Raw genomic sequence first — 27,500 nt, forward strand, 5'->3', positions numbered from 1 at the left:
CAGCGGCAGCACAACATTCTACTGTTTTAGAGGCCCTTCCAGACAGCGGCAGCACAACATTCTACTGTTTTAGAGGCCCTTCCAGACAGCGGCAGCACAACATTCCCATAATTATGTAAGATAGTGTGCAACACGTGATGGTTTCGTATCACAGTATGAGCTAAAGCCACCTGTTAGCCAGCAACAAGTTGCAGAGTCACTTTGGCTTGTTGGGTTTGTTCACCAAACTGTCTCATGGGTGTCTGTTGTACACTCTGTGCGCTCCAAGAGAGCTGTGCTCAGAACTTCCAAATAGGAACGCACTGAACACGCTGAAAGTCTGAATGACAATAAAGTGCTCTGGCAATCTCTCATCCAACCCCGGCTTTGCGTAAATGTTTTATCCTGTGGCACAATGAGAGTCAAATGAGCCCTAAAATTCAACAATGTGGGTCATGAGGACCCAGTCTAACAACGGTGTGGTACTAAAGCACCATAGACCAGGGGTTCTCAACGTTTTTGGCTGGGGACCCCTGGAAATGCTTTGGCCATGTCTCGTGACCCCCGCCCCGCCCCGCTCCCTCCCCACCCCCCAATAGAGAAAATACATCATGTATATACTGAAACCAGATATAATCATTAAGGAAAGTATATGCATGCACTATGTGTAGGCTATACTACTGTATGTAAACTCTCAATTTCCATTTTCCAGCCATTCAGTTGCAAAAAATAAATAAATAAATCATCTGGGGACCCCCCAAAATAATTTCGGGACCCCTCCCAAGGGGTCGCGACCCACAGGTTGAGAACCCATGCGATAGATAACATCCTAGGAATACATAATCAGATTAAAAAAAGCTAAAAGTCTCAGTCTAAAAAGCTTCTATTGTTGGAGTCACAGTATCAGACTTCTTATCACGCTAAAACACTGGAGACAGCAGGGGTAGAGAGAGAGAGAGAGAGAGAGAGAGAGAGAGACGGAGGGAGAGAGAGAGAGAGAGAGAGAGAGAGAGAGAGAGAGAGAGAGAGAGAGACGGAGGGAGGGAGGGAGAGAGGGAGAGGGAGAGAGAGAGATAGAGAGAGACGGAGGGAGAGAGAGAGAGAGAGAGAGAGAGAGAGAGAGAGAGAGACGGAGGGAGGGAGGGAGAGAGGGAGAGAGAGAGAGAGAGAGATAGAGAGAGACGGAGGGAGAGAGAGAGAGAGAGAGAGAGAGAGACGGAGGGAGGGAGGGAGAGAGGGAGAGAGAGAGAGAGAGAGAGAGAGAGAGACGGAGGGAGGGAGGGAGAGAGGGAGAGAGAGAGAGAGAGCGAGAGAGAGATCAAACAACCTGTATAAACAATCATAGCCCTCCACCGTTTTAACAGCATTAGAAAGAGGCCGTCTCTAATCTCCAGCACATCTGAAGAGACAACTGAGAACAACGGGACCCCATGCTGGAACGACGCTGGGTGGAAGGCTGCTTGTTTTTACGTGGCCTTGCTATCAAGGCTCCATCTCTGCTGGCTGAGACTGAGACACTTCCCCTCTGTCTTTCTTTCTTTCTCCCCGCGGATGGGACAGGCCCTCTCTGGCACGCTTGACCGAGAGATCATCTCTCCTCTTCTTACCTGACGCCTCGCCACTAACCGTCGTAAGACGATAAGGTCGCTTCCTGTCGGAATTCCCGCCAATCCCCCTTTTTTTTATCTCTTCCACTTCACTCTGTCGCTCTGTGTTTTAGGACACAGCGCTAAGACAAAAGATGTTCTTACCGTGGGCTGTGGCTTATGTGTACTGGCAAGCACCCCCCCTCCTCCCAACTAAAAACTAACAGTTGTACATGGCTGGGTTTACCCGCTGAGGGCCAAGTACTATAGACGAATAACAGTTTAAGTCCACACTAATTATCCATAATGTACAAGTAAGACGCGCGAACGCGGGAAGCGAACAAAGCTCGTAAATTGCAATAACAACTATTAGAATAAATTACGAATTGTTGAGAAGTGTGTGGTACGTTAGACAGCTATGTGTGGTTTTAGCAATCAGTCAAATGTCGTTTTTAAGTTAGCTGTAGTTATTGTTGGTGAAGAGACGGTGTAACGATCAGATATTACTGCTACCATTATTTAAATTACGGATTGTGAATGATCTCCTCTTAGGATACAATCTGATAAAGTGGAATGTAAAGAAATAGCCTAAATAAGCAGCAGTAAACACAGTCAGAAACACAACTCACGTCAACCTTTTATCTACTCAAAGCAAGGAATCAACAGTACAGTTATACAGACAGGGTTGAACGAATGAATGAATCGCAACGAGTGTCCGTGTCTCACGCACGCACGCATGCGCTCGCTTATTGTTTCGTATAGTTCCGTGGTTGTTTTCCAAACAAAGTCTGTTCCTCCTTGTAACACTCCCTCCAATGTAAAGTAGAAGATAGTAAAGTAATAAAGTAAATAGTAAGTCCCCGTAGGGTGGTAATCCAGCTGAATCCACTCCAAAGGAAGAGGAAGAAGAGCCCCTCGGATCCTCGCGGGACGATAAATAAATAAATAAATAAATAAAAGACGAACGATCTCACCAGTTCAGAAGGACGTCTCGAGCCGCTTCACGTAATGAGCACAATCGTTCTGGTATAGCTATAGCTTAAAGAGATGATTTTAGACTTAGAGAACAAATATGTCCAGGTCCCTCGTAGACTCCCTGTTTTCCTTGTTTGTCTGTCTCTCTCCCAGGTCTACCTGACAGCCGGTAACCTCCGCCTACTTTATGGGCGTCAGTCCAACTCCAGACCCGTGTCAATCAAATTGTATCAAATCATAAACATAGTCTTATAAACCCCCCAAATAATAACAAAATCACAACATAGACAGCACAGAAAATATAGGACCTTACCCTTGACAGATGGCGTTAATTAGAAATATTAAATAATACAACATACACTTTTAAATGTTGATATTAAAAATAAATCATAGTATAACATGTGTGGCAGTTGCTACAACGGTGCTAACGTTATGTAAGCTAACGGTGCTAACGTTATGTAAGCTAGTGGTGCTAACGTTATGTAAGCTAATGTCGGACCCAGAGATTCCAGCCAAGCAAGGGTTTAGAGCTATGGTTAACGTTAGACAGCTATGTGTGGTGTTGCAGCTTGCTGAATATCCATTCACTCACTGTTGGCTATTCTACACGAATAATAATTCGTATAATCGCTATAAATGATGGATAAGGGGTCAAGACAACGAGGCCGTTTCATGGAGGGGTCAGAATAAAATGTATAATAGTACTCAGCCTCGGGAGGGGGGGGGGGGGGGGGGGGTTAAGAGCAGGTACACAGTAAAAAATAATGTGTCTGAGAGTGTACAGAATGTAACTAAAATGCTCCATTAGGGGTGTAACTCTTGTGTGGTTATGAAGCGCTGTCTTGAAATACCATGTACGGTGCTTTTGGTGCCTTCTCCTCAGCCTGTCGCACATGACCTAGTTTTGACCACCATCATGAAGACTTATATGCAAAGGTTATTTAGATGTTCATGCTACGTTCATTGTTTACCTGGTATCCTACAGTTTTAATGTACACATACTTTTTTTTGTCTAGCTTTTGGTGTGTGTCAACAAACTTGGTCCTACACAAACATTGAATTCCCACTGACAATAAATTCCCTCAACAATAATAATATATTGTTGAGGGGCGCTAGCCCCTCCTATATACAGGTTTAATGTTTGTTTTTCCTTAAACAAACATTAAAAATGCCATTGACAAAGAAGGGAAATTTACGTTATTTTGTCTGATAAATACGTCATAAAACATGTATATATAGCGCCCCTCACTTCACACAGGTGTGATTTTTTTAGACTGATGTTCATAGTTTGAAGCACTACACTACGCCATTTGATGTTGATGTTCACCTTGCTTATTGTATGTCGCTAAATGCCTGAATTGTAAATTGTCATGAGAATTAACACACAAAATAAGTGGCCTGGAATCGTGTACGTGCAGCCCTCCCCCTTTCCCTCTCCTCGTCGAGCACTTACGTCCACTTCTCCTTGGTCAATCACGTAGAAGTTGTCCCCTTCGTCACCTGGTGGGAAAGCAGAGGAGATGAGAGAGGGAGTGTTACCTATTAACATGTCTCAGTAGGACGACAGAGTGGCTGCTGGCGCATAAAAAGATTAGGATCATTTGTGAAGCACTTGGACCTGTCGTCTCAACTTCAAGTCACTGCTGCCTGGGACGCAAGCACGCACGCACGCACGCACGCACGCACGCACGCACGCACACGCACACGCACACGCACACGCACACGCACACACACACACACACACACAGAGGGACTACTTTGTGGGGACATCGAAACCAACTATTTAATCAAAGTGGTCTATTTTACCTGCTGGCGTAACCTATCCATGACCTACAGTAATAACATCAAAAGCCTTATCCCTTACCCAAAAACATACCCTAGCCCTAATCCTAAACTGCATAGTTTTTTTAATATATTATTGTTTAAAAAAAAAAAACAGTATTATAATTTCGTTCATGGGGACCAGGAGACTATGTTATCACCTCTGTCCGTCTGTCCGCCCGCCATCTTTTGCTACTACTCCTGCATCTGTCAGATTTTCCATGTTCCAATTGGCTCTGACTTGCCCTGCAAGGGCAAGTCAGAGAGAGAGACCTGGCGGAGAGAGACCTGCTGCGCTCCGAGCACTTGTCTAGTCCTGATTTCACTATCCTCGTGGCGACTTTTGGTTCCCCACACACACACACACACACACACACACACACACACACACACACACACACACACACACACACACACACACACACACACACACACACACACACACACACACACACAGAGAGAGAGAGAGTCTTTCTCTCCCTCTTTCCTTGTAATTTCTCCCCGCATATTCCAGTGAAGAGAACAGTCTGTGCGTATCTTCTTTTCCATGGGCATGTATCGTATGAATGGAGGGCCTCTTGGACAGCTGCAGGGCGCGCTGAGTAGAGCGTCCTTTTCTAGCATGCATATTTCACTGCCTGCCAATATACCTCTCTTTAAAAAACACAGAAACAGCTCTCATTAATGCTCTTTGCATGGCTTAAAAACCTGCTTAAGAACAATGCCTCAGCCGCGGGAGAAGCACACCAGAGAGGCCTATACAGCAACAAACACCGTCGGTTCGTGTGTCTAAATTACAGCCTGACGTTTTATTTTTTTATTTTTTAATCTGCAGCGAGATCGCTACTTTCCATGGAAAACCGCCCACCTCCCTCCGACCCCCCTCAGTCAGCTCAGCACACACACCCACCCAGATAGAGTTACTTTACACGTGGCCATACTGTATGTATTCTGTTTGGGCTAATAAAGCCTTCCAATAAAGTTCTGCCTACGTTAATTAGGCTCTCGGTTAAGTCAGACTTATTCTTCATCGTACGACAGTGTGTCGCACGGTGAATATAGCATAGTGTAGTGTCTTGAGCCAAGATCAAACCCAGATCACCAACTCACCATTCAGCCATGCAACAGGCAACGCTAAGGGGGCTAGCTCCTTTAAAGCATGTGCTTCAAGTAATCACCAAACTATACTCTAAAAACTGGTCAAACATTGACCGAATTGTCAAATGATATATAAAAATCAGACCAGTCTGAAGCGAGTGGTGCAACAGCACCCCCTATTGGTACTCTAAACATCGGGACATAGGGACATAGGTTAGGACATAGGGACATTGCTGTTCCTTGGAGTGGTTGCACCACTCAAACATTGTGAAAATAGCCGATCTACAAGCTCACACGTTGTGAAAGCTATTTCCACAACAGTTATCTGTGGAACCGAGTCAAACTAAATGTACTGCCTCAACTCCTACTGGGGGGGGGGGGGGGGGGGGGGGGTCGCAGGGGCATGAAAAGGTTGACAACCTGCACTGCCTTTAAAGAATTAAGCAAGTGTTGTTGTTGTGTGTGCTTGTATAGTTCTGCTATTGTCGCCGTGCAACACCCGGGAGAAGATGATCCCCATTAGACTGCCAACCACATGGAGGTGCATTATGAAGCTACCTACACAACAGAGATGGGGTGTGTGTTCCCCTCCTCTCGGAGGAACAAGTGTCTAATGGTGCAGCATATGTGTGTACAATACATGACATTAAGTGTGTGTGTGTGTGTGTGTGCGTGCGTGCGTGCGTGCGTGCGTGCGTGCGTGCGTGCGTGCGTGCGTGCGTGCGTGCGTGCTTGCGTGCGTGCGAGCGTATACTCACAAGTATAGTAGTGTGTGTGTGTGTGTGTGTGTCTGTGTGTGTGTGTGTGCGTGCGTGCATTACGGCTATTAAGCGGAGAGCGCTTGAAACGCTGAACGCTCCCTGTGTGTAAAGTTCACAGGAGTTCACACGGCTAATTAATACTGAGTGGAGAGTTGCTCGTTAATCATACAGGACTATTTGTCTCAGAGGCAGCAGCCCTCCCCGTCTGTCCTGCCAGAGACCTCAGACACACACACACACGCATGCACACACGCACACACACACACACACACACACACACACACACACACACACACACACACACACACACACACACACACACACACACACACACACACACAGAGACGCACACGCACACACGCACACACACACAACTATACTTGTGAAGACATTAACATAGCGGAAAAATATCACTTGTGAGATCGTAGATCGTCTATTTTCCACTATGAGACACTGGAGTGTGCATCGGAATAACTCCCGACAGCTACACCTAACCTCTAATTGTCTAATCCTAACCCTTAGCCCCAACACGACATTCTAAAATCTTTTTCTTTTTTTCTTCTTTTTCATTTCTCCTGTGAGGACCAAGAAAATGGTCCTCACAATATCTATTTCTTACATTCCACTATACTTGTGGGGACATTCAGCCCTCACAAGTATAGTACACACACACACACACACACACACACACATACACACACACACACACACACACACACACACACACACACACACACACACACACACACACACACACACACACACACACACAGCGCAACCTGCTGCAACCTGGCCCCTGCTGCTATCTCTCCCTCTCTATCTCTCCCTCCCTCCCTCCATCCCTCTTTCATCTCATCCACTGCACTTTTTTCAATCCCTCTCACTCCGTCTCTCCATTCTTCCTCTCTTCCTGTCTTTTATCACATCGGCTCTGAAGGCTTTGTTTCGCGCCCGTCCCCCACCCCCCGTCCCCCACCCCGGGTCCCAAGAGCGTAGGTAAATATTTGACCAGGACACGCGCACGTGGTCGTCCGTGCACACGCACAAAACACACGCACAAAACACACACACACACACACACACACACACACACACACACACACACACACACACACACACACACACACACACACACACACACACACACACACACACACACACACACACACACACACACACACACACAGGCCGATGTACTCAGCCCCACAGTGCGGCCCTTGTTTCAACACAGGGTAATTGTAACGAGCGCTGGCCGCGCGCAGAAGGAAAACACTAGGCTGCATCCTTGGCTTTCACCTTGTTTTCCAGCCACCAGGCTGGTAACTCCACCCTTCAGCCACCAGGCTGGTAACTCCACGCTGAACGGCACACCGAGCAGCGCACTCATTCCTCCAGGCTGGTAACTCCACGCTGAACGGCACACCGAGCAGCGCACTCATTCCTCCAGGCTGGTAACTCCACGCTGAACGGCACACCGAGCAGTGCACTCATTCCTCCAGGCTGGTAACTCCACGCTAAACGCCACACCGAGCAGTGCACTCATTCCTCCAGGCTGGTAACTCCACGCTAAACGCCACACCGAGCAGCGCACCCATTCCTCAGGCTGGTAACTCCACGCTGAACGCCACACCGAGCAGCGCACTCATTCCTCAGGCTGGTAACTCCACGCTAAACGCCACGCCGAGCAGCGCACTCATTCCTCAGGCTGGTAACTCCACGCTAAACGCCACACCGAGCAGCGCACTCATTCCTCAAAATGATGTGGAGGCTTTCCATTTTCATATTTTGGAGCACTCCGCAGTATATGAAAAGCTTGAGACTCCATGCAACGCTATACCACAAACACCAAAGGTTTATCGGTTGAGGTTTTGGTAACAAGAGCGTCTTCAAAACATGCTCTGAAGATGTTTTGATGTGCAGCGCGCTGCTGCATGGAGCTTCTATATGTTCAGATGTTTTGATGTGCAGCGCGCTGCTGCATGGAGCTTCTATATGTTCAGATGTTTTGATGTGCAGCGCGTTGCTGCATGGAGCTTCTATATGTTCAGATGTTTTGATGTGCAGCGCGTTGCTGCATGGAGCTTCTATATGTTCAGATGTTTTGATGTGCAGCGCGTTGCTGCATGGAGCTTCTATATATGTTCAGAGAGAATCTGAATCAGAATCGTCTTTATTGTCATTGTACGAAACAACAAAATTGAGTAGCAATCCAGCTCAGTGCATTTAAAAACAGACAGAAAATACATAATGAAACAGGTCCATAAAAGGTTCATAAAGTTCTGTGCAGAGTTTAGAAACTATTTCTCAGTCTATTTGTTCTTGATATTTTTCATCTTTTTTTTTTCAATATTTTTGGTGTGCAGGCCACTATAGTGAAATTCTCTGTATTAATTTAACACCAAAAGAGCCGTGTTAGTACCCGTAAGGGTACGGTGTACCAATTTAAGACCAGTTCCAAATGCCCCCCATAGTCCATACTGTACATATTTGTGTACACATATGTACACAAACTTGTGCATACTTGTGGCGAACGTTATTACTTGTGTGCTATCGCATCAAGTTACATTACATCACATGACAGAATACAACAAAAAAATAAACCACGTTTGTACGATTTAGGAATATACAGTAAAAGCGCCTCGTTTGTGTAAATACTTTTTGGGCCGCGCACGCGATAACTCTGAGCTGTGTCTAAATAGTGTGTGCTTGTGCGGCCAGGCTCGACAGTATTCCAGACGTTAGGAGGTGACATCAGCTACCCATACTGTGTACTGTACTCTACTGTATATCACTGGAGGCTGTCTGGAGGGGGCTAGACTCATTATCACCAAATTAGGACTGATACTATGCTGTCTGGAGGGAGGCAGGACAGACCCATGCAGTCAATGTGTGTGTGTGTGTGTGTGTGTGTGTGTGTGTGTGTGTGTGTGTGTGTGTGTGTGTGTGTGTGTGTGTGTGTGTGCGCGCGCGTGTGTGTGTGCGTGTGTGTGTATGCGTGTGTGTGTGCGCGCGTGTGTGTACGTGTGTGTGTGTGTGCTGTATCCGGTGTTTCCCAAACACTGGATATGGGAACATTTTCATGGGTCATGAATATCTTTTTGTTATTTTTTTATTTCTTTTATTTATTGTTATCATTATTTTATTCAGAAATAAAACAAAATAATTCTGTTCTCCCCGTGTCCCCTAGGCCTAGGGTAGGTAGCCTACCCTCACAAAAGACATGCAGTAATCCTGGTCTCTAAACTACCTCCCTCTGGCCAGTCGAGGCGCCTGATGGAGGGGAAAGGAACTGGTCGGAATAACGTGTTCCTTCCACGCGCTACGGGAAGCAGCTTGGACTCCTCATGCATAGAAGGTAGCATGAGGTCAGTCAGATAATTGACACTGGGTGAAAAAAATGGGTTGCAAAATCATGGGATAAAGATAAAACAAGAATATATAGTATAAAACATTACTCAAAAGAATTTCTGAAATAGTGGAAATAAAAATAATAGATCTACAAGCTCGGTTATTTTCAAAAAAATCTTTTAGATAGAGCTATTCATTCGTAATGGATTTTTCCCAGGGTTAACACAAAATGATCTTTTGGGTCTCCGCTGAAAAGGTTGGGGAACCCCCGAGGCATGCAGGGTTTTGCCGTGCGCGAGGCGTGCGCACAAGAGTTGGCACTGTATATGCAATAACACAGGAGAAAGTGCGTTTGTTTGTGTCTGAGACAATGTGTGATCCAGGCGCTCTTAAGTATGCTGTTTGAGCGTGTCTGTGTTTGATAGAGACGGGGGCACCGGAAAAATACTGTCTAGCTGTGCGAGGCCCTGCGTTCCTTCAAAGCACCGTCGACTCCGCGGTGAAGAGCGTCGACGTCTGCCCTCAGTCAGACGGAAGGAAGTAGTGTTGATTTGGACAGCAAATTCTTATTTAGTTTTAGTAGTCTTTATTTAGTTTTAGTAGTCTAGTTTTAGTAGAAACCAAATTCCATTTGGTTTCAGACATATTTTAGTCATCTGAAATGTTTTAGTCAACTAAATGTCACAGATTTTAGTCGACTAAATCTACAGTTGACTTTGTCAACTAAAATCCGATCTACAAGCTCACAATGCGTCGCACTTTTCGGAGTGCAACCGAGCATAAAATTACTTATCCTTTACTGGATCTCTTCTCCACTAGTCCCTCCCTAAAATTTTAGGGTAGTTTTTATTTGTTGACAAAATTGTCCGAATATTTAGTCTAATCGTAGCTTTTTTTTTTCTCGTTTTCCTCAGTGAAAAAAGGTAGTCGACAAACATTTTTTCATCAACTAGTGTTGATTTCGTTGATGAAAAAATGTACGGAAGGCGACCTGACCTCTGGATGGGTGAGAGGGGAGGAGTGGACTGGGAGGTCAGAATCGAGCGGAGTCACTATGAGCTGCAATTGTGACGCAGCATCCTTTGAGTGAACTGTATCTGGAAGTAGCTGAAAGATAGCCAAACAAAATAGCAGATCTACAAGCTCGGATAAGAGTACACCTGCAGGCTTGATTAGGCTATACGGACACCCCAATTTGATACGATTTAGATCTCTTTGTCACCGATCTACACCCCAGTGTAAATATAACGCAAAGCATGGATGAATGGAACCAAAATTGTCCTATAACAAAGGGCCTAACTCCAATGTTGTTGAATCTATTATATACACGTGATTCCAAATAATATATAGGTTGATACACACCTTGCTGGATGACCGTTTCTGAGGCGATGTGCGTGACGGGGAACATGGCATCGAAAATGTCACTGCAGCAGGAGACAGAGAAAGAGAGAGAGAGGAGTGGGGAGGGGAAGAAGGGCAAGGAAGAGGTTAGACAGAAAGTGATCAACAATTTACACACGGTGATATAAATATTGTCACAATACCTCCTGTTATAATTTTACCCCAACCCTCCCCCCCCGCCCCCCATCCGTCCTTGTGCGCTCCTGTAAACACGTGCACACAGAACCACACACAGCAGAGAGTGTGTTTGCTGTGTGGAAGTGCTGCATGACAGGCTGTATGGAGCAGCCATCATCGCTGTGTTAACTCTGTCGTCTCAGGGCCTTTATTCATGGGCAAACAAACAGTGTAGCCACGGAGACCAGCCTGGGAACTGTGAACGACCCCGGCGAAGCCACACACATACACACACGTCACACACGCGCGCACGCACGCACATGGGCGGCATTGCAAGCACGCACGCACATGCACAAATTCCAAAGGTCCACCTGTATACTGTACGTGCACCGGCTCAGCTCCATCACAACATCTAACCAATCTCCAAAGACCAAAACACACACGCTTTCCCTCCAACGCAGACATGCCGTGTCCAACATATACGCGACAGCACAGGTTCTTCCACACAGCCCAAAGACGTGGCGTCAATCCCTCGTCAGTCCAGAGACAGTCCAAATGGACAGGAGGGACGGGAAAATATGCCAGTCCCACATGAAGTTAGAGCCACTAGCGATCGCTTATGCCACGTTCCAGGCGAAAAATAATTCATTCATAGGCAAAACATTTTCGGGATTGAATGTTTTTCCGGCTTTTTTCCCGACTTTTTGAGTGGTGCAACCACTCCAAGGAACAGCAATGTCCGTCCCTCCCTATGTCCATCCCTATGTCTGTATGTCCCTATGTTTAGGGTACCAACAGGGGGCGCTGTTGCACCACTCACTTCAGACAGGTCTGATTTTTGAGGGGCGCTAGCCCCATATACAGGTTTAATGTTTGTTTTAAAAACACCATTGACAATGAAGAGAAATTAATGTTTGTTTTGTCCCTAACACAAACATTAAATCCCATTAACAATAAAGGTAATTTTGTTTTACATCATCATTACATCACCTAATCATAGCAAAATGAGTTAGACTTTAATATATTAGAGATAGATGAGTTATTAGTAGATGATAAGAGTGCGCCTCACTTCACATTGGTGTGATTTTTCTGTTTCATTCAGCTGTTTAGAATGTTTTAACTTAAAATAAGGCAGAATTAAATAAATACATATATAAATTATACATCAAGATAAATGGATACAATATTGTACCATTGTACCAATTGTACGGTAATCAGTAGTCTAAGGGTCGACTCATACTCCTATTTTACCGCTGTAGTGCCGAAATGATTTCGGCTCGTCAGAAATTTTCAGTAGCACCGAAGAGCCAACTTTAGGACGGAACCTCAAATGACGTCACATTGTAGGCTCTACAGAGCCGAACCCACTTTTATTCGGCTCTAAAATAGGAGTATGAATCGCGCCTAGGACTCTCCAAGTTGGGGATCGATGTTGGATTCAGTGAAGGGTTTCATCCTGCCTAGTCATTTAGCACCATGCAGGCCAACAGACACATTCAGTCAGTTAGCACCATGCAGGCCAACAGACACATTCAGTCAGTTAGCACCATGCAGGCCAACAGACACATTCAGTCAGTTAGCACCATGCAGACCAACAGACACATTCAGTCAGTTAGCACCATGCAGGCCAACAGACACATTCAGTCATTTAGCACCATGCAGGCCAACAGACACATTCAGTCAGTTAGCACCATGCAGGCCAACAGACACATTCAGTCAGTTAGCACCATGCTGGCCAACAGACACATTCAGTCAGTTAGCACCATGCTGGCCAACAGACACATTCAGTCAGTTAGCACCATGCAGGCCAACAGACACATTCAGTCAGTTAGCACTATGCAGGCCAACAGACACATTCAGTCAGTTAGCACCATGCAGGCCAACAGACACATTCAGTCAGTTAGCACCATGCAGGCCAACAGACACATTCAGTCAGTTAGCACCATGCAGGCCAACAGACACATTCAGTCAGTTAGCACCATGCTGGCCAACAGACACATTCAGTCAGTTAGCACCATGCAGGCCAACAGACACATTCAGTCAGTTAGCACCATGCTGGCCAACAGACACATTCAGTCAGTTAGCACCATGCAGGCCAACAGAGACATTCAGTCAGTTAGCACCATGCTGGCCAACAGACACATTCAGTCAGTTAGCACCATGCAGGCCAACAGACACATTCAGTCAGTTAGCACCATGCTGGCCAACAGACACATTCAGTCAGTTAGCACCATGCAGGCCAACAGACACATTCAGTCAGTTAGCACCATGCAGGCCAACAGACACATTCAGTCAGTTAGCACCATGCAGGCCAACAGACAACTGGAACTACAGCACATTCAAACTAAACTTGAAAGTTGTACTTGTGTTGCTGCTATACACTGCTCTACTTCTCAGTTGAAAGTGACAGTATTTATTTACACAAGTCTTCAACGGTAATTAATACCATAATTGACGTAGGAATAGGGCCTAAATACAACAAGGTTATCGTTGGACCAAATCAACATTCCTCTGAGGTTTCCGTCAGTAAGTCTTTCTATAAAAACCTGCCGTGTAGTTCTATGCGTGACCCTTGTTGTCGTTTCGGCCCTGCGATCAAAGCCTCGCCTCTGAGTGTATCTTTTGACAAGGGCTGCTGAGAAAACAAACAAGAGGGACGGGTGCGCCTGAGCAGTTAGTTTGTGCTTTGGCGGCGAGGCAGGAACAGGGGGCCTGCTAGGCCGCTGCTAATCGTGGCCGTTTAAATGCATGGCGCTTCGGCAGATTAAACAGTCCACCGCCGGGGATCGTGTCGGGGCAGGATTGAAACTCTCGCTCTCCTTCCTCCTCTCGATGCCGTCTCTCTGCTCCAGGCTGAATTTATCTATCAAATCAGCCACATACCATCCGTCTTATAGGGAAAAGGTATAGAAAAACAATAAAAAGGGGGTCAGGAATATCATAAGATGTAGACTGCACAGGACCCGCTGAGTGAATGATGGGCGAGTTTCAGCCTGTCCCAGGCCCAGAGAGTGTGTGTGTGTGTGTGTGTGTGTGTGTGTGTGTGTGTGTGTGTGTGTGTGTGTGTGTGTGTGTGTGTGTGTGTGTGTGTTTGTGTGCGCGTGCGTGCGTGCGTGCGTGCGCGCGCGCGTGCGTGCGTGCGTGCGTGCGTGCGTGCGCGTGATTAAATATGTGTCTGTCTGTCTGTGTCTAAGCATTGCCAGTGAAGACACGCAGGCTTGTACAAAATAATAAATGCGTGGGTGTTGAATATTCTTTTGCGCACTGGGTGAAAGCGCAGCGGGCTTACGCGGTCATTAAGACATCGAAGAGCGTATATGGCAGAAAAGGGTTCTCTATGCACGCTACGGCGGACATAATAAACGCCAGAGTGTTGTGTAATGTGAACTTAAGGTAGGTAAAAGGCCCGGGTCAACAGATGTTGCGGAGAGATCTGAGGATGTTATTGAGTGGTTTTGGAAGTGAACTGACTCTGCTGGTATTTGTTTATGTGACAGTGAATAAAAAGCAGACTTGGAGAGGGTGGATGTGGGCCAACTGCACCCACAGGTAGCGCCTGTGTGCTGCTGCAGCTGGCCCACTGACTCACACGCACTGCAGCACACACACACACGCAACGCCGTGACACACACACGCAACCGTGCATGCACACACACGCACGCACGCACGCACGCTGTGTACACACACACCCTCCCGCCCATGCATGGACACACACACTTGTGTTATAGAGCATAGCTGTCGGGAAGAAACCTTGGATCTCCATATTTCAACTCTGTTTTGGGTTTTTTTCATAAATGCATGCTCTATTTTATACTTTGTTATCTTTGTCACGTCGCTATTTTAGAAATTCTGAAAACATTCGCTTAAAATAGCAACAGTAGGTTGAAAGTGGTTAAATCTGTCTGTGGGTTTGATACATATTTAAGAGGAAAAAAGTAGAGTCTGCAACACTGGTATGAAAACTCAGCTCCACTGGTTTATTTGATTCAACGTTTCGATCACTAGGATCTTCTTCAGGAAAAATGTTTCCTCTTGTACTGCCTTTTGTCCAGCACCTGGGCTAGAGTGGAGGTGCATGCTCTATTACCTTTGTTTGATACATATTTAACCAATGAAAAGTATTAACAAGAGTTTGTGATTTTCTGAAAAGTAAAGTTTTTTTTACATACCAAGGTTTCTGCCCGACAGTGCCGCTATGCAACGACACACACACACACACACACACACACACACACACACACACACACACACACACACACACACACACACACACACACACACACACACACACACACACACACACACACACACAGGATGAAAGGGTCACACGCACACTCTGCACAGCCGATCTCACACATGACAAACACTGACTGGCACACAGGCTCAGGCTCGGACGGCACGCCACCGCGCACCTGAGAGCACTTTGATATAGTGATTAGTCACAGCAACATCTGCGGCATGCAGGCAGGCTAGGCAGCACCCACAGCCCAGCGACCGCACGCGGGTGGGCAGCACCTGCACGCAGCGCGGGGGCCGTCTGCTTCTCCGCTCACATCCCAGATATGCTTCTCAGTGGTGGGAAAAATGTACTCAATACCGCAATGTAGAAATACTCTGTTACAAGGAAAAGTTCGGAATTCCAAGTTTAAGTGTATTGGTATCAAAATGTACTTGAAGTACCAAAAGTAGAAGGCACTCATTATGCAGAATGTCCCATTTCACAAGGTATATTAATTCGAGGGATGACTTCCGCACACCCGGTTACATTTTATAGCAGGTGCGTATAGGTCCTGGCAGTACAGCAAACGTTATGAGGAAGGAGGAGAGACCCGCACACCGCCACTTGCTGGTTCAAGAACTTTATTTTAAAGAGTCATAGCAACGTTTCGGCCTTTCGGCCTTCTTCCATGCCTGAAGAAAGTATTAAAATCTTTTGAAAACAGCAGATCTTCTTCAAGCTGTGACTGGAAACTAGTTGAAAGAGGAGAGGTGACCGGGCCTTTGCAGCGTCTGGCCCTAGAGCAGACCCTGGAGCAACATGCCCCTCCATATCCACCCTGGAGCAACATGCCCCTCCATATCCACCCTGGAGCAACATGCCCCTCCATATCCACCCTGGAGCAACATGCCCCTCCATATCCACCCTGGAGCAACATGCCCCTCCATATCCACCCTGGAGCAACATGCCCCTCCATATCCACCCTGGAGCAACATGCCCCTCCATATCCACCCTGGAGCAACATGCCCCTCCATATCCACCCTGGAGCAACATGCCCCTCCATATCCATCCTGGAGCAACATGCCCCTCCATATCCACCCTGGAGCAACATGTCCCTCCATATCCACCCTGGAGCAACATGCCCCTCCATATCCATCCTGGAGCAACATGCCCCTCCATATCCACCCTGGAGCAACATGCCCCTCCATATCCACCCTGGAGCAACATGCCCCTCCATATCCACCCTGGAACAACATGCCCCTCCATATCCACTCTGGAGCAACATGCCCCTCCATATCCACCCTGGAGCAACATGCCCCTCCATATCCACTCTGGAGCAACATGCCCCTCCATATCCACCCTGGAGCAACATGCCCCTCCATATCCACCCTGGAGCAACATGCCCCTCCATATCCACCCTGGAGCAACATGCCCCTCCATATCCACCCTGGAGCAACATGCCCCTCCATATCCACTCTGGAGCAACATGCCCCTCCATATCCACCCTGGAGCAACATGCCCCTCCATATCCACCCTGGAGCAACATGCCCCTCCATATCCACTCTGGAGCAACATGCCCCTCCATATCCACCCTGGAGCAACATGCCCCTCCATATCCACCCTGGAGCAACATGCCCCTCCATATCCACTCTGGAGCAACATGCCCCTCCATATCCACCCTGGAGCAACATGCCCCTCCATATCCACTCTGCTCCATCACCATGGACCATATGCAGACCGCTTACCATATAACCCATTTAGGCCTGACCTCGGGTCATACCAAAGACTGTAAAAATGGGACCCAATACCTCCCTGTTTGACACTCAACATCAAAGGGTTGGATTGGGGGGTCAAATCTACTAATCAAATGATTCCCGAGCGCGGCACGGCTGCAGCTCACCGCTCCTTGGCTGCGGCTCACCGCTCCAAGAGATGGGTCAAATGCGGAGAACAAATTTCACTGCGGTAACGTGTGGGACAAATCGTAGGACTTTGACGACTTTTGAAATAAATAAAAAATCTTCTAAATCCTCCAGTTTTCTGAAATAAATATTTTCACGATTTTTCAAAAATAGCAGACCTACAAGCTCGTAGCGCTATAGATCTGCTATTTTTCAATAGCTAAATTATATAACATAATGTTTAAAACACCAAAAGGGGTTCCCGCCCAGAATGGGATAAGTTAACGGCAAGGTGCTAACAAGGTGCAACTTCCCATTGGCAGCCCATTCATCCAAACAGAAAAGTCCTATCTGATGTTATTACTGCAGCTGTACGAAAAGCTTGAATTATTTTCTTTCTATCCTCAAAGTGTTCGTTTCATAACAATCCATTAATCAGTGTTTTTCTTTGTCTGTCTTGTTTTCTTAGTTGTTGTTACTTAAGTGGTGCAACCACTTCCTTAAGTGACTAAGTGTGTGGGTGGCTGGCTGGGTGGCTGGCTGGGTGCGTCTGAGCACGAAAACAGCATGGTTGTTTTTCACCACCTGTGCGCAACCTAACACACACACAAACACACGCACATATTAACTGTATATATGGTGATTTCGGGTGTGCCAGTACAGTACAGTAGACTAGAGGGTACAGTAGAGGGACCCCCACACGGTAACTTCTCAACTGTTTCGGACGCGGGGCAGCTCGCCGGAATCGGGCCGGCACCCTGGGTGCGTTCCTGTTGGTCTTCACACGGGTGTAATTTCTTTTTCTTTTTTTTTACCTGTACAGCACTTTGGTCGACCTATGGTCGAGTTGAGTTGAGTAAACTTGTAGATTGGCTATTTTCAAATGGCCAAAATGTATAGAAGTGAACTGACTGCTGGTATTTGTTTATGTGACAGTGAATACAAAGCAGGCTTGAGAGGGTGGATGTGGGCATCCACTAATAATGGAATAATAATCAAAATGTAAAATTAACTAGTAACTAAAGTTTACAAATAATTGTAGTGGAGTAGAAGTATCATATTTGTCTCTGAGATGTAGTGGAATAGAAGTAAACTTGGCTTCTCACCAGTGTTGCCATGTCTGGCTATTATAAGTGACTTTGGCCTTGTTTTTCCTGTAAAGTCACTTACATACATTACGTAAGCTATAAGTTAAATTACTTTTATCCATTTATCCTATATGCATTGTACGCAAATCGTAATAGCCACAACCACAAATTCCGGCGGAACAGACGACAAACCCAAATGTTTTTTTTTTTAAAACTCCAACTCAATCACTCTGATGATGATGATGATGATGATGAAGACGAGGCCGATGCATCCAGAGGCTGAGCAGCAGGAAGCTCCTCCTGAGCCGTACTGCCTGGGGATCAAAGGCGCCGCTAGCCGAGCGTCTGGGTAATTACTGTGACCGCCTCCCTCCCTCCCTCCCTCCCTCCCTCTCCCTGCACCCTCGCCGAGCGCAACAAAGACGCTCGCACGGGTAATTAACCCCCCGCCCGCCCCCCGCCCTGTCTCTACCTGTCTACGTCCGTCCCTTCTCTTCATCTCTCCAACTTCCTCTCGTTCTGTTCGCTGTCACTTTTTTTCCCCCTCAGACTCTCTCCCCCTTCTCGATTACCTGCTCCTTCCCTCTAATTCTATCACTAGGCCACTTATTCCTCCTATCTCTCCGTCTATCGATCCCACTCCCACTCCCCCAGCCCCCGCCTGCCACCCCACCGGCCTGCCTCAGATGGGTGGGGGGGTCCCACTCCCCCAGCCCCCGCCTGCCACCCCACCGGCCTGCCTCAGATGGGTGGGGGGGTCCCACTCCCCCAGCCCCCGCCTGCCACCCCACCGGCCTGTCTCAGATGGGTGGGGGGGGACGGACCACTCCCACTCCCCCAGCCCCCGCCTGCCACCCCACCGGCCTGCCTCAGATGGGTGGGGGGGACGGACGATTAATCTTGTCCTTTCCGCTACCTGTAGCAACTCTAACCTTAAGAGAAGACAGAGTTACCCCTCCTCCTGACAATGAACATGCTGTTCTGAGGCAGAGAGAGAGAGAGAGAGACACGCTGTAGGCTCCATGGGGCAATAGGAAGTTCACCTTGGCCCTGGGGAAGCAGGGGGAGAGGAAGAGGGGAGGGAGAGTGTAGTCAGAGCCATACGACAGAGTTACGACATTGAGGGGGCAGAAAACATTCCGTAAACTTACGGTTGTCCCCTTTTGAAGGGACAAACGGGGACAAACCAATAGAAGGCTATGTAGAAGAGCCTGGCCCCATGAAGTGAACGGAGTTGTCATTGGGGAGGCCATTTTTGTCCTCAATTTGAAATAGTGTCCACAACCAACTGGTTTGATGTCCAAAATGTGAACATCAGGCTCACAGCACTTACTGTATGGCATTCAGGTGCAAAATAAACTAAGTACTTGGAGGCCGGTCAATCACCTTTAATGTCAGCAGTGTGACGTCATCAGCCGCTGTCAAGAGTACTTGGTCGCCTGTTTAACCCTGTAACCCTGGATATATTTCTACTTGCAAAAAAGAGATGTCAACCTTACTACTACTTTGTACTACTATGACTTATGGTAAAAAAAAACATGTTAAAAAAAAAAAAAAAAAGTTTAATGAAAATTGTATGCACATTTATAATAATTATTAAAATAATAATAATAAATTAATAATTTACATTCGGTGGATATCTTTCACAATAATACATAATACATGTTCTAGACATTCTAATGATCACAAAATGCATGTAGTACATGCATTTTAGTTACTTTTATCAGGGTTAAAGATTAAAGGTCATAGGTCAATTTTGATTATACATTGCACTCCAGAGATTTTTAAGTTGTGTAAATTTGTGCCTCTGTGGGGGGTATTTATATGCAAATATCATGCTGTGACACACCAACTTCAGAGTGTTTGGGGAGCATAGCTCCATATTTGGGCATATAGTCCAAGTCAACTCCAACAGTTCCATGTTATTGCACAGCTGAAAATAGGCAGCAATTAGTACCTGGAGGTCAGTGACATCATCCATCTAAACGAAGCGTTGCTCGGGTTATTACGTGTTTGTGTGTGTGTGGCGTGCAAGCGCCACGCACACACATTCTCTTATTTAATCATGTTGCTATCAATGTTCCTTCATTGTACACACACACACAGACATACCGTACACATGCACGCACACAATCAAGGCTGGACAGGCACCGTGTGTGTGTGTGTGTGTGTGTGTGTGTGTGTGTGTGTGTGTGTGTGTGTACAGGGGAAAAGGCAACAAGTGAAAATGACGCCACTGTAATAGTGTGAGTCAGCTATGGTGTCGGTGTGATTATATGATTACCACTAGAAAGAGATAGAAGGATCCTTTATGTGAGAACCTGGGGCAGGAATCCCCGCTCAAGTCAAATGTTTGCCAGAGTACACACACGCACGCACGCACGCACGCACGCACGCACACACACACGATCATTGGGTGGATTTCACGGGATTGTGTGGTAAACGGTAAATGGTGCATTTATATAGCGCCTTTATCCAAGGCGCTTTACATAGATTGTGCATTACATTCACCCATTCATACACCGATGGCAGCGGAAACCATGGAAGGCACCAACTAGCACATCGGGAGCAATTAGGGGTTCAGTGTCTTGCTCAAGGACACTTCGACAGTAACTCTGGGGGAGCCCGGGTTCGAACTGGCAACCTTGCGGTTACCATCCAGGCACTCTACCCCTGAGCCACCGCCGCCGTGTGGGTGTTGTGGGTAACTACCCCTAGCCTCATGTCGAGTGTTCCAAACCAGCCACACACAAGGGCCTGTGTGACGGACGGACGGGGTGACGTTTGACAACAGATAATCATCGTGACGGCGAGACACCATGATGTAGTGCTCTGTGATAAGGAGATCAACAATAATGCATGCTACAAAATTCCCAGTGTTAGGCGATACCGCGCATCACTACAGATGCAAGAATAACCCAAAAATCTGATAGTCTTTTTGTTTATACAAACGGCATTAATAGGTGCACCTTTATCTGCAAGCTCAGGCCTCAACCTGCAGACGTGTGCACTCGCGCGTGTGTGTGTGCGTGTGCATGTGTGTGTGTGTGTGTGCGTGTGCATGTGTGTGTGTGTGTGTGTGTGTGCGTGCGGCGTGCGCACACACCTTGTTCTCTCTCACGAACAGTCACATCGCATTGTTGCTTCCAAACAGCCGTAAAATGTGGTTTGCGGGGGTTTGATCCATTAGCAGAAATCAGGCCTACTCATTGCAGCTGGAGTGCTTGTTGTTTTTCCTCCTCCCTCCCCTCCCTCTCTCTCTCTCTTCTCCGAAGTCTCATCTGTTTATTTACTCAGCAGCAGCAGACGCCTCTTATCGTGGTGGCGTGGCAGAGGCGGCCGGTTGTGTGCTGCTGCTTACATTACTAACCTCCATGAGCGCTGGCACTGCGCTCGGCAGAGCCATTTAACGCAGAGGGGGCTCTTTAATGGCGCGTGAGCCCGCCGCCATGTCTTTGTGTTTCTCAATGGACCGGAGAACTTACGGCGTAGCGTACGTACGTACGCACTCCGTTGAGTTGCGTGCTGCCTTCTTTAACGAGGGAACTTGTCCACCGGGCTTCTCCCCCCGTGCGGAGGACGAGGCATGCGGTTTAACAATAACCCAAATCATGCAACGACACCGAAACGTCGGGGGGAACTTCCCAGTTCTCTGAGGCACAGTGTGTTTAGGCTTGGCAGCGCAGTGCCGCTGCATGGTTTGGCTGGTGGAAGGTTCATGCTGTGAGGCCTGGAAGGACTGCTGCTTTGCTTACTGCCACGGTCCCACACGGTTATTCAAACTGTTGGTTTTGGCAAATAAGGACAATGGTTTTGCAAGTCTAAAAGCCTTGCTTGTTAAGACGACTGTGTTGAAACCAGACCACTAAAGACCGTTGGGTTAGGATACCGAAGCAAAGTTTAACACTCAGGGGATGTTGTGTTACCGCACTTGAGAATAACTTCAGTCAGTGTTGGCCAAACATCATAAATACATTATGGATGTTTGAATTATCTTCATAAAATTATCTTTTCTCCAGGGACTAATCTGTGCTTTAAAATACATTAAAATGGTAAGACAAATAGCTGTCGTGTTGGATTACCCATCTTAAGCACGTTTCAAGTCTCTGCAAGTTGATTTCCATGCCTTACTGAAATGAATGGAATCTAATGGTTTCCTCGAGAATCAAACAAAGTCGCAGCATGCTTTGGGAAACGGTCGACACTCTGCAGTAATGTCATGTGTAGTGCGTGTCACCGCCAACAGGCTAAACATGCCAGAGCGCTGGTATGGTTTCTGCTGTGCAGGGATTACAATGCATTTAGCCCCAGTTTACTGATGCGTTAAGCCCGAGTTAAACGGCGTGCACCGAAAATAGAGCTTGTAGATCTGCAATGTTCAGTGTGCGTCACCGGCACCTAACTAAGTATAAATCAGTCATAAGAGCAACAACTATAATTCAGGCCTCAAGTTGTGCTTCTGAAAGCATATCCCCCGAGGGGTGCACATCTTTGTGGTCGAGTGGAATGTCCAAAACCATTCCTTTTTGTATCGTTATAAAAAAACAACAATTAAAATAGTCAATCTACAAGCTTGCTATTTTAATTAGCAAGATACAAGGTTTCTTCCCAATGGCAACAATGCCAATGCCGCAGGTGATACACACGAAAACAGCAAGACTGCGCCGCTACAAAATGGAAGCCAAAAACCCATGTCTGCACAAAGAAAATGTGCATTGTGGCATAAATAAACGAAGCCTGTGGAGGTCGTAGTAAACAGAAGCATTTATACTTTGGGTGTGTGACTCATCGTGGGTAAAACACAGCGATGGAAAACACCTTTATGAGGCTGACTAACTGGGGCATAGTTTAATATCCCGGGTTTAACGTCCACTATTGGCTAACACTGCTCACACGGAATAACCAGCTCACGCTGCTAATGTCTATTAGGACGGTACTATGGACACACATACAGTAAACCATTGTGTAATGGCAGAACCTGCCTAACAACAAGGGTAAGGGTGATAACTACGCTATTGAGTACACACACACACACACACACACACACACACATGTTATTTTGTACACATACATACAGTACTATAGTCACACGTGTCCACACAAATAAATAAAATACACACACATACTGCAGGCAGGGAGCATCTGGAGACACTTTTCCCAGCGTGTTCAGCTGGACAATAGGCAGCAGTGTGAGAGAGGAGCGAGGAGCGGAGATGAAGGAGATGTAATTATAAAGCGCTAGGGCCGTTTAGGGAGGATATTTATGACATGAAAGGCCTTGGCACGCGCTCTGTCCCTCCCTGGAGGGCCGACAGGGGACGCAGAGGCACCGGGCCGTGCCAGCTACAGCCCGTTGCCTTCCCGATACCCGCTCTGCCCGCCAGCCAGCCGGCCCGCCAAGTCAAAGGAAATGCTCTCCTTAAGGGTGGACGACTGGACGGGGGAAGTGCTCATTAGACCAGACATGCCGCAGATTAGACAAGACACTCCGCAGACACCGCATTGCGTGACTGCTAAACAAACCTCTAGTAAAGCTGACCGGCAGCTGGATTTGTGCGAGCATGCCTTGACCACATGGATGTGTTGCGCATGGAGGCCAGAGAATGGATGTGTTGCGCATGGAGGCCAGAGATGTGTTGCGCATGGAGGCCAGAGAATCCGTGCGCTGCCATTCAGGGACAAAGACAGCGGCCTTGGGAAACTGAACACGTGTTAAGGGGAATCATTTCTGGTGCCCAGGGGAAGATAAATAGCTGTTCTAGCCGCACCTGGTCTCACAACTGTAGTCAGGGAATATTATCAGAATAATGTCAAATCTGGGAATACATTTCTTAGCAAGAATTTTCTTCACCAATGTGTTTGTAAAGGTGTCTACTAACATATCCCACATTGGTTTATATATTCAACCACCCTAGGGGATTTTTTGACAGCTGCTGAAAGTTGGGGTACCATCAACAACCAATATAAGGCAAAATGTTCTAAATTTCATTATGCTTTAAGTAGCATGTGACATGTCAAACTAGGGGGTTTTCATGATTCTGAATCCATTGCAAGCATTCGTTTTGCACGAAAATAACTCCTTGGGCTTAGAACGGCCATAGCCGACATCACAAATGTGATGAGGTCAGCACATTTGGTCACAATTGGACAACACACAAAGCCACTCGTTGGAGCGGCTAGTGCCGCTCAAACATATCTACGGGCTCACAATGCCTCGCTGTGTGACGCATCGTGAGCTTGCGATCGGCTAATTTAGAAAACGTTTGAATAGGGCTGAGTCGATGTGGACGGGTTTGTATTGTGTCCAGGCAGGCCCAGGCCCTGGGGATGGAGGCGTTTACAGCCTGACGGCAACGATGACCGCTGCAGACGGTCAGCAACTAGAGGAGGACGATGACCACTGTAGACGTCAGCAACTAGAGGAGGAGGCCTGGCAGGAGGACGATGACCACTGCAGACGGTCAGCAACTAGAGGAGGAGGCCTGGCAGGAGGACGATGACCACTTCACTGTACTTCTCTTCGTGCTACCAAAGCCCCGCTGGCTCTCTCCCAATACAGAATACACACCCTTGGCTTTGCTCCTCCTGAGGGCTCTCGCTCATGACCTCTGACCCCGACGGCAGAACGAACGGGGGAGTGCCAGAGCACGCTGGTGCCGTTTTTAACTTGACTTTATGACAAACCAAAGTCAATGGGCCATTAGTTACACAATAAAGACTTTCTTTTAAACAAATGTCTTAAATTAGAGTGCCTTAAAGTAACCTCCGCATGGGTTAAAATGAGGACTGACTTCAGCAGATGCAGTGATCTGAGGAGGTCTTATAGGAGGTCTTCAGCAGACGCAGTGATCTGAGGAGGTCTAGGAGGTCTTCAGCAGATGCAGTGATCTGAGGAGGTCTTATAGGAGGTCTTCAGCAGACGCAATGATCTGAGGAGGTCTTATAGGAGGTCTTCAGCAGACGCAGTGATCTGAGGAGGTCTTATAGGAGGTCTTCAGCAGATGCAGTGATCTGAGGAGGTCTTATAGGAGGTCTTCAGCAGACGCAGTGATCTGAGGAGGTCTTATAGGAGGTCTTCAGCAGACACAGTGATCTGAGGAGGTCTTAGGATGTCTTATAGGAGGTCTTCAGCAGATGCAGTGATCTGAGGAGGTCTTAGGAGGTCTTCAGCAGACACAGTGATCTGAGGAGGTCTTATAGGAGGTCTTCAGCAGACGCAGTGATCTGAGGAGGTCTTATAGGAGGTCTTCAGCAGACGCAGTGATCTGAGGAGGTCTTAGGAGGTCTTCAGCAGACGCAGTGATCTGAGGAGGTCTTATAGGAGGTCTTCAGCAGACGCAGTGATCTGAGGAGGTCTAGGAGGTCTTCAGCAGACGCAGTGATCTGAGGAGGTCTTATAGGAGGTCTTCAGCAGACGCAGTGATCTGAGGAGGTCTTATAGGAGGTCTTCAGCAGACGCAGTGATCTGAGGAGGTCTTATAGGAGGTCTTCAGCAGACGCAGTGATCTGAGGAGGTCTTATAGGAGGTCTTCAGCAGACGCAGTGATCTGAGGAGGTCTTATAGGAGGTCTTCAGCAGACGCAGTGATCTGAGGAGGTCTTATAGGAGGTCTTATAGGAGGTCTTCAGCAGACGCAGTGATCTGAGGAGGTCTTATAGGAGGTCTTCAGCAGACGCAGTGATCTGAGGAGGTCTTATAGGAGGTCTTCAGCAGACGCAGTGATCTGAGGAGGTCTTATAGGAGGTCTTCAGCAGACGCAGTGATCTGAGGAGGTCTTAGGAGGTCTTATAGGAGGTCTTCAGCAGACGCAGTGATCTGAGGAGGTCTAGGAGGTCTTGGCGAGGCTGAAGTGCTTCGTAGTGGATGGATGCTGTGTTTAAAAGCATGCAGAGGGCAGGTTGCACACCTGGCCCGTCTGGGTTTATATGGTTTGTAAAGCTGGATGTATCCTGTTGGGCCACAGCGTATACTGGTGTGTGTACGCGTGTGTGCGCGCGTGCGTGTGTGTGTGCGCGTGTGTGTGTGTGGTGAGTGCACCCTGAGGGCCAGTGAGTTTATACTGGCGATCCTGTGTGACCTGTGCTCTACTGTGAACACCTGCTGAGGTAAAACTGATATTTACACACACTGCAATGGAAAGACCACCTGAGAGAGAGAGAGAGAGAGAGAGAGAGAGAGAGAGAGTGGGGGTGTTGCATAACTAAGCAAAGAAATGATTGATGCCATGCAGCACAATCTTCAGTGTGAAGAAATTAAAAGCTAAAAAACAGATGGCGGCTGAAATATAAAAGGATAATGTTATTATCGGTCAATAAAAAACGTTGCTATGGTGATGACAACAAACAAACAAACAGAAGAACACACACACACACACACACACACACACACACACACACACACACACACACACACACACACACACACACACACACACACACACACACACACACACACACACACACACAACGTACGTGAAGACCAAAGACCATCTGATTACAGTAGCTAATCCTCACACCTTTGAGCCTAATTGCAGCGTTAGCCCAGCTGATACAGTATCACAGTGACCGGGCAGTGAACCGCTTCTGAATCCATCCTCCTTGGACCCTGCCAGCCCGCCGCTGCCAACCTCACACTGAGCACGCAAGGCCAGGGGCAGCCGGCTGGGTCCCTGCACCGTCCACATGCTGGACTCACACCAGGGGCAGCCCGCTGGGTCCCTCCGTCCACAACATGCTGGACTCACACCAGGGGCAGCCCGCTGGGTCCCACCGTCCACATGCTGGCCTCACACCAGGGGCAGCCCGCTGGGTCCCACCGTCCACATGCTGGCCTCACACCAGGGGCAGCCCGCTGGGTCCCACCGTCCACATGCTGGCCTCACACCAGGGGCAGCCCGCTGGGTCCCTCCGTCCACATGCTGGACTCACACCATGATGGTGTTGGTGCAGCGCCACGGGCCCAGAGCTCTGAGCGTGTGAGTTTAGTGAAGTGAGAGAGAGAGAGACAGAGAGAGAGAGATTCCATGTGTAGTGTGGTGTTGTTGAGAGGCAGCCAGTTGAGGAAGCTTGTTACAATGGTAAATACCAGACAGCTGAGGTCTAAATGAACACCTCATTCGCACCTCATTCGCACGCACGCACGCACGCACGCACGCACGCACGCACGCACGCACGCACGCACGCACGCACGCACGCACGCACGCCTAT

The 27,500-nt window shown here is 47.6% G+C and overlaps 1 protein-coding gene across 2 annotated transcripts in view; it reads right to left on the reverse strand.

The window, feature by feature from the left end:
• The window catches only part of prkar1b (protein kinase, cAMP-dependent, regulatory, type I, beta), a 133,189-nt gene that overhangs the window by 39,775 nt on the left and 65,914 nt on the right, over positions 1-27,500 (reverse strand). For both annotated transcript variants that reach the window (XM_079520117.1, XM_079520118.1), the window contains 2 exons: positions 10,931-10,992; positions 3,994-4,040 (listed from right to left, as the gene is read on the reverse strand). In XM_079520117.1, the coding sequence (XP_079376243.1) occupies positions 3,994-4,040; positions 10,931-10,992 (109 nt within the window). The remainder of the gene's footprint in view (positions 1-3,993; positions 4,041-10,930; positions 10,993-27,500) is intronic.

Source organism: Electrona antarctica (genome assembly GCF_951216825.1).
Source record: "Electrona antarctica genome assembly, chromosome: 14".
NCBI lineage: Eukaryota > Metazoa > Chordata > Actinopteri > Myctophiformes > Myctophidae > Electrona > Electrona antarctica.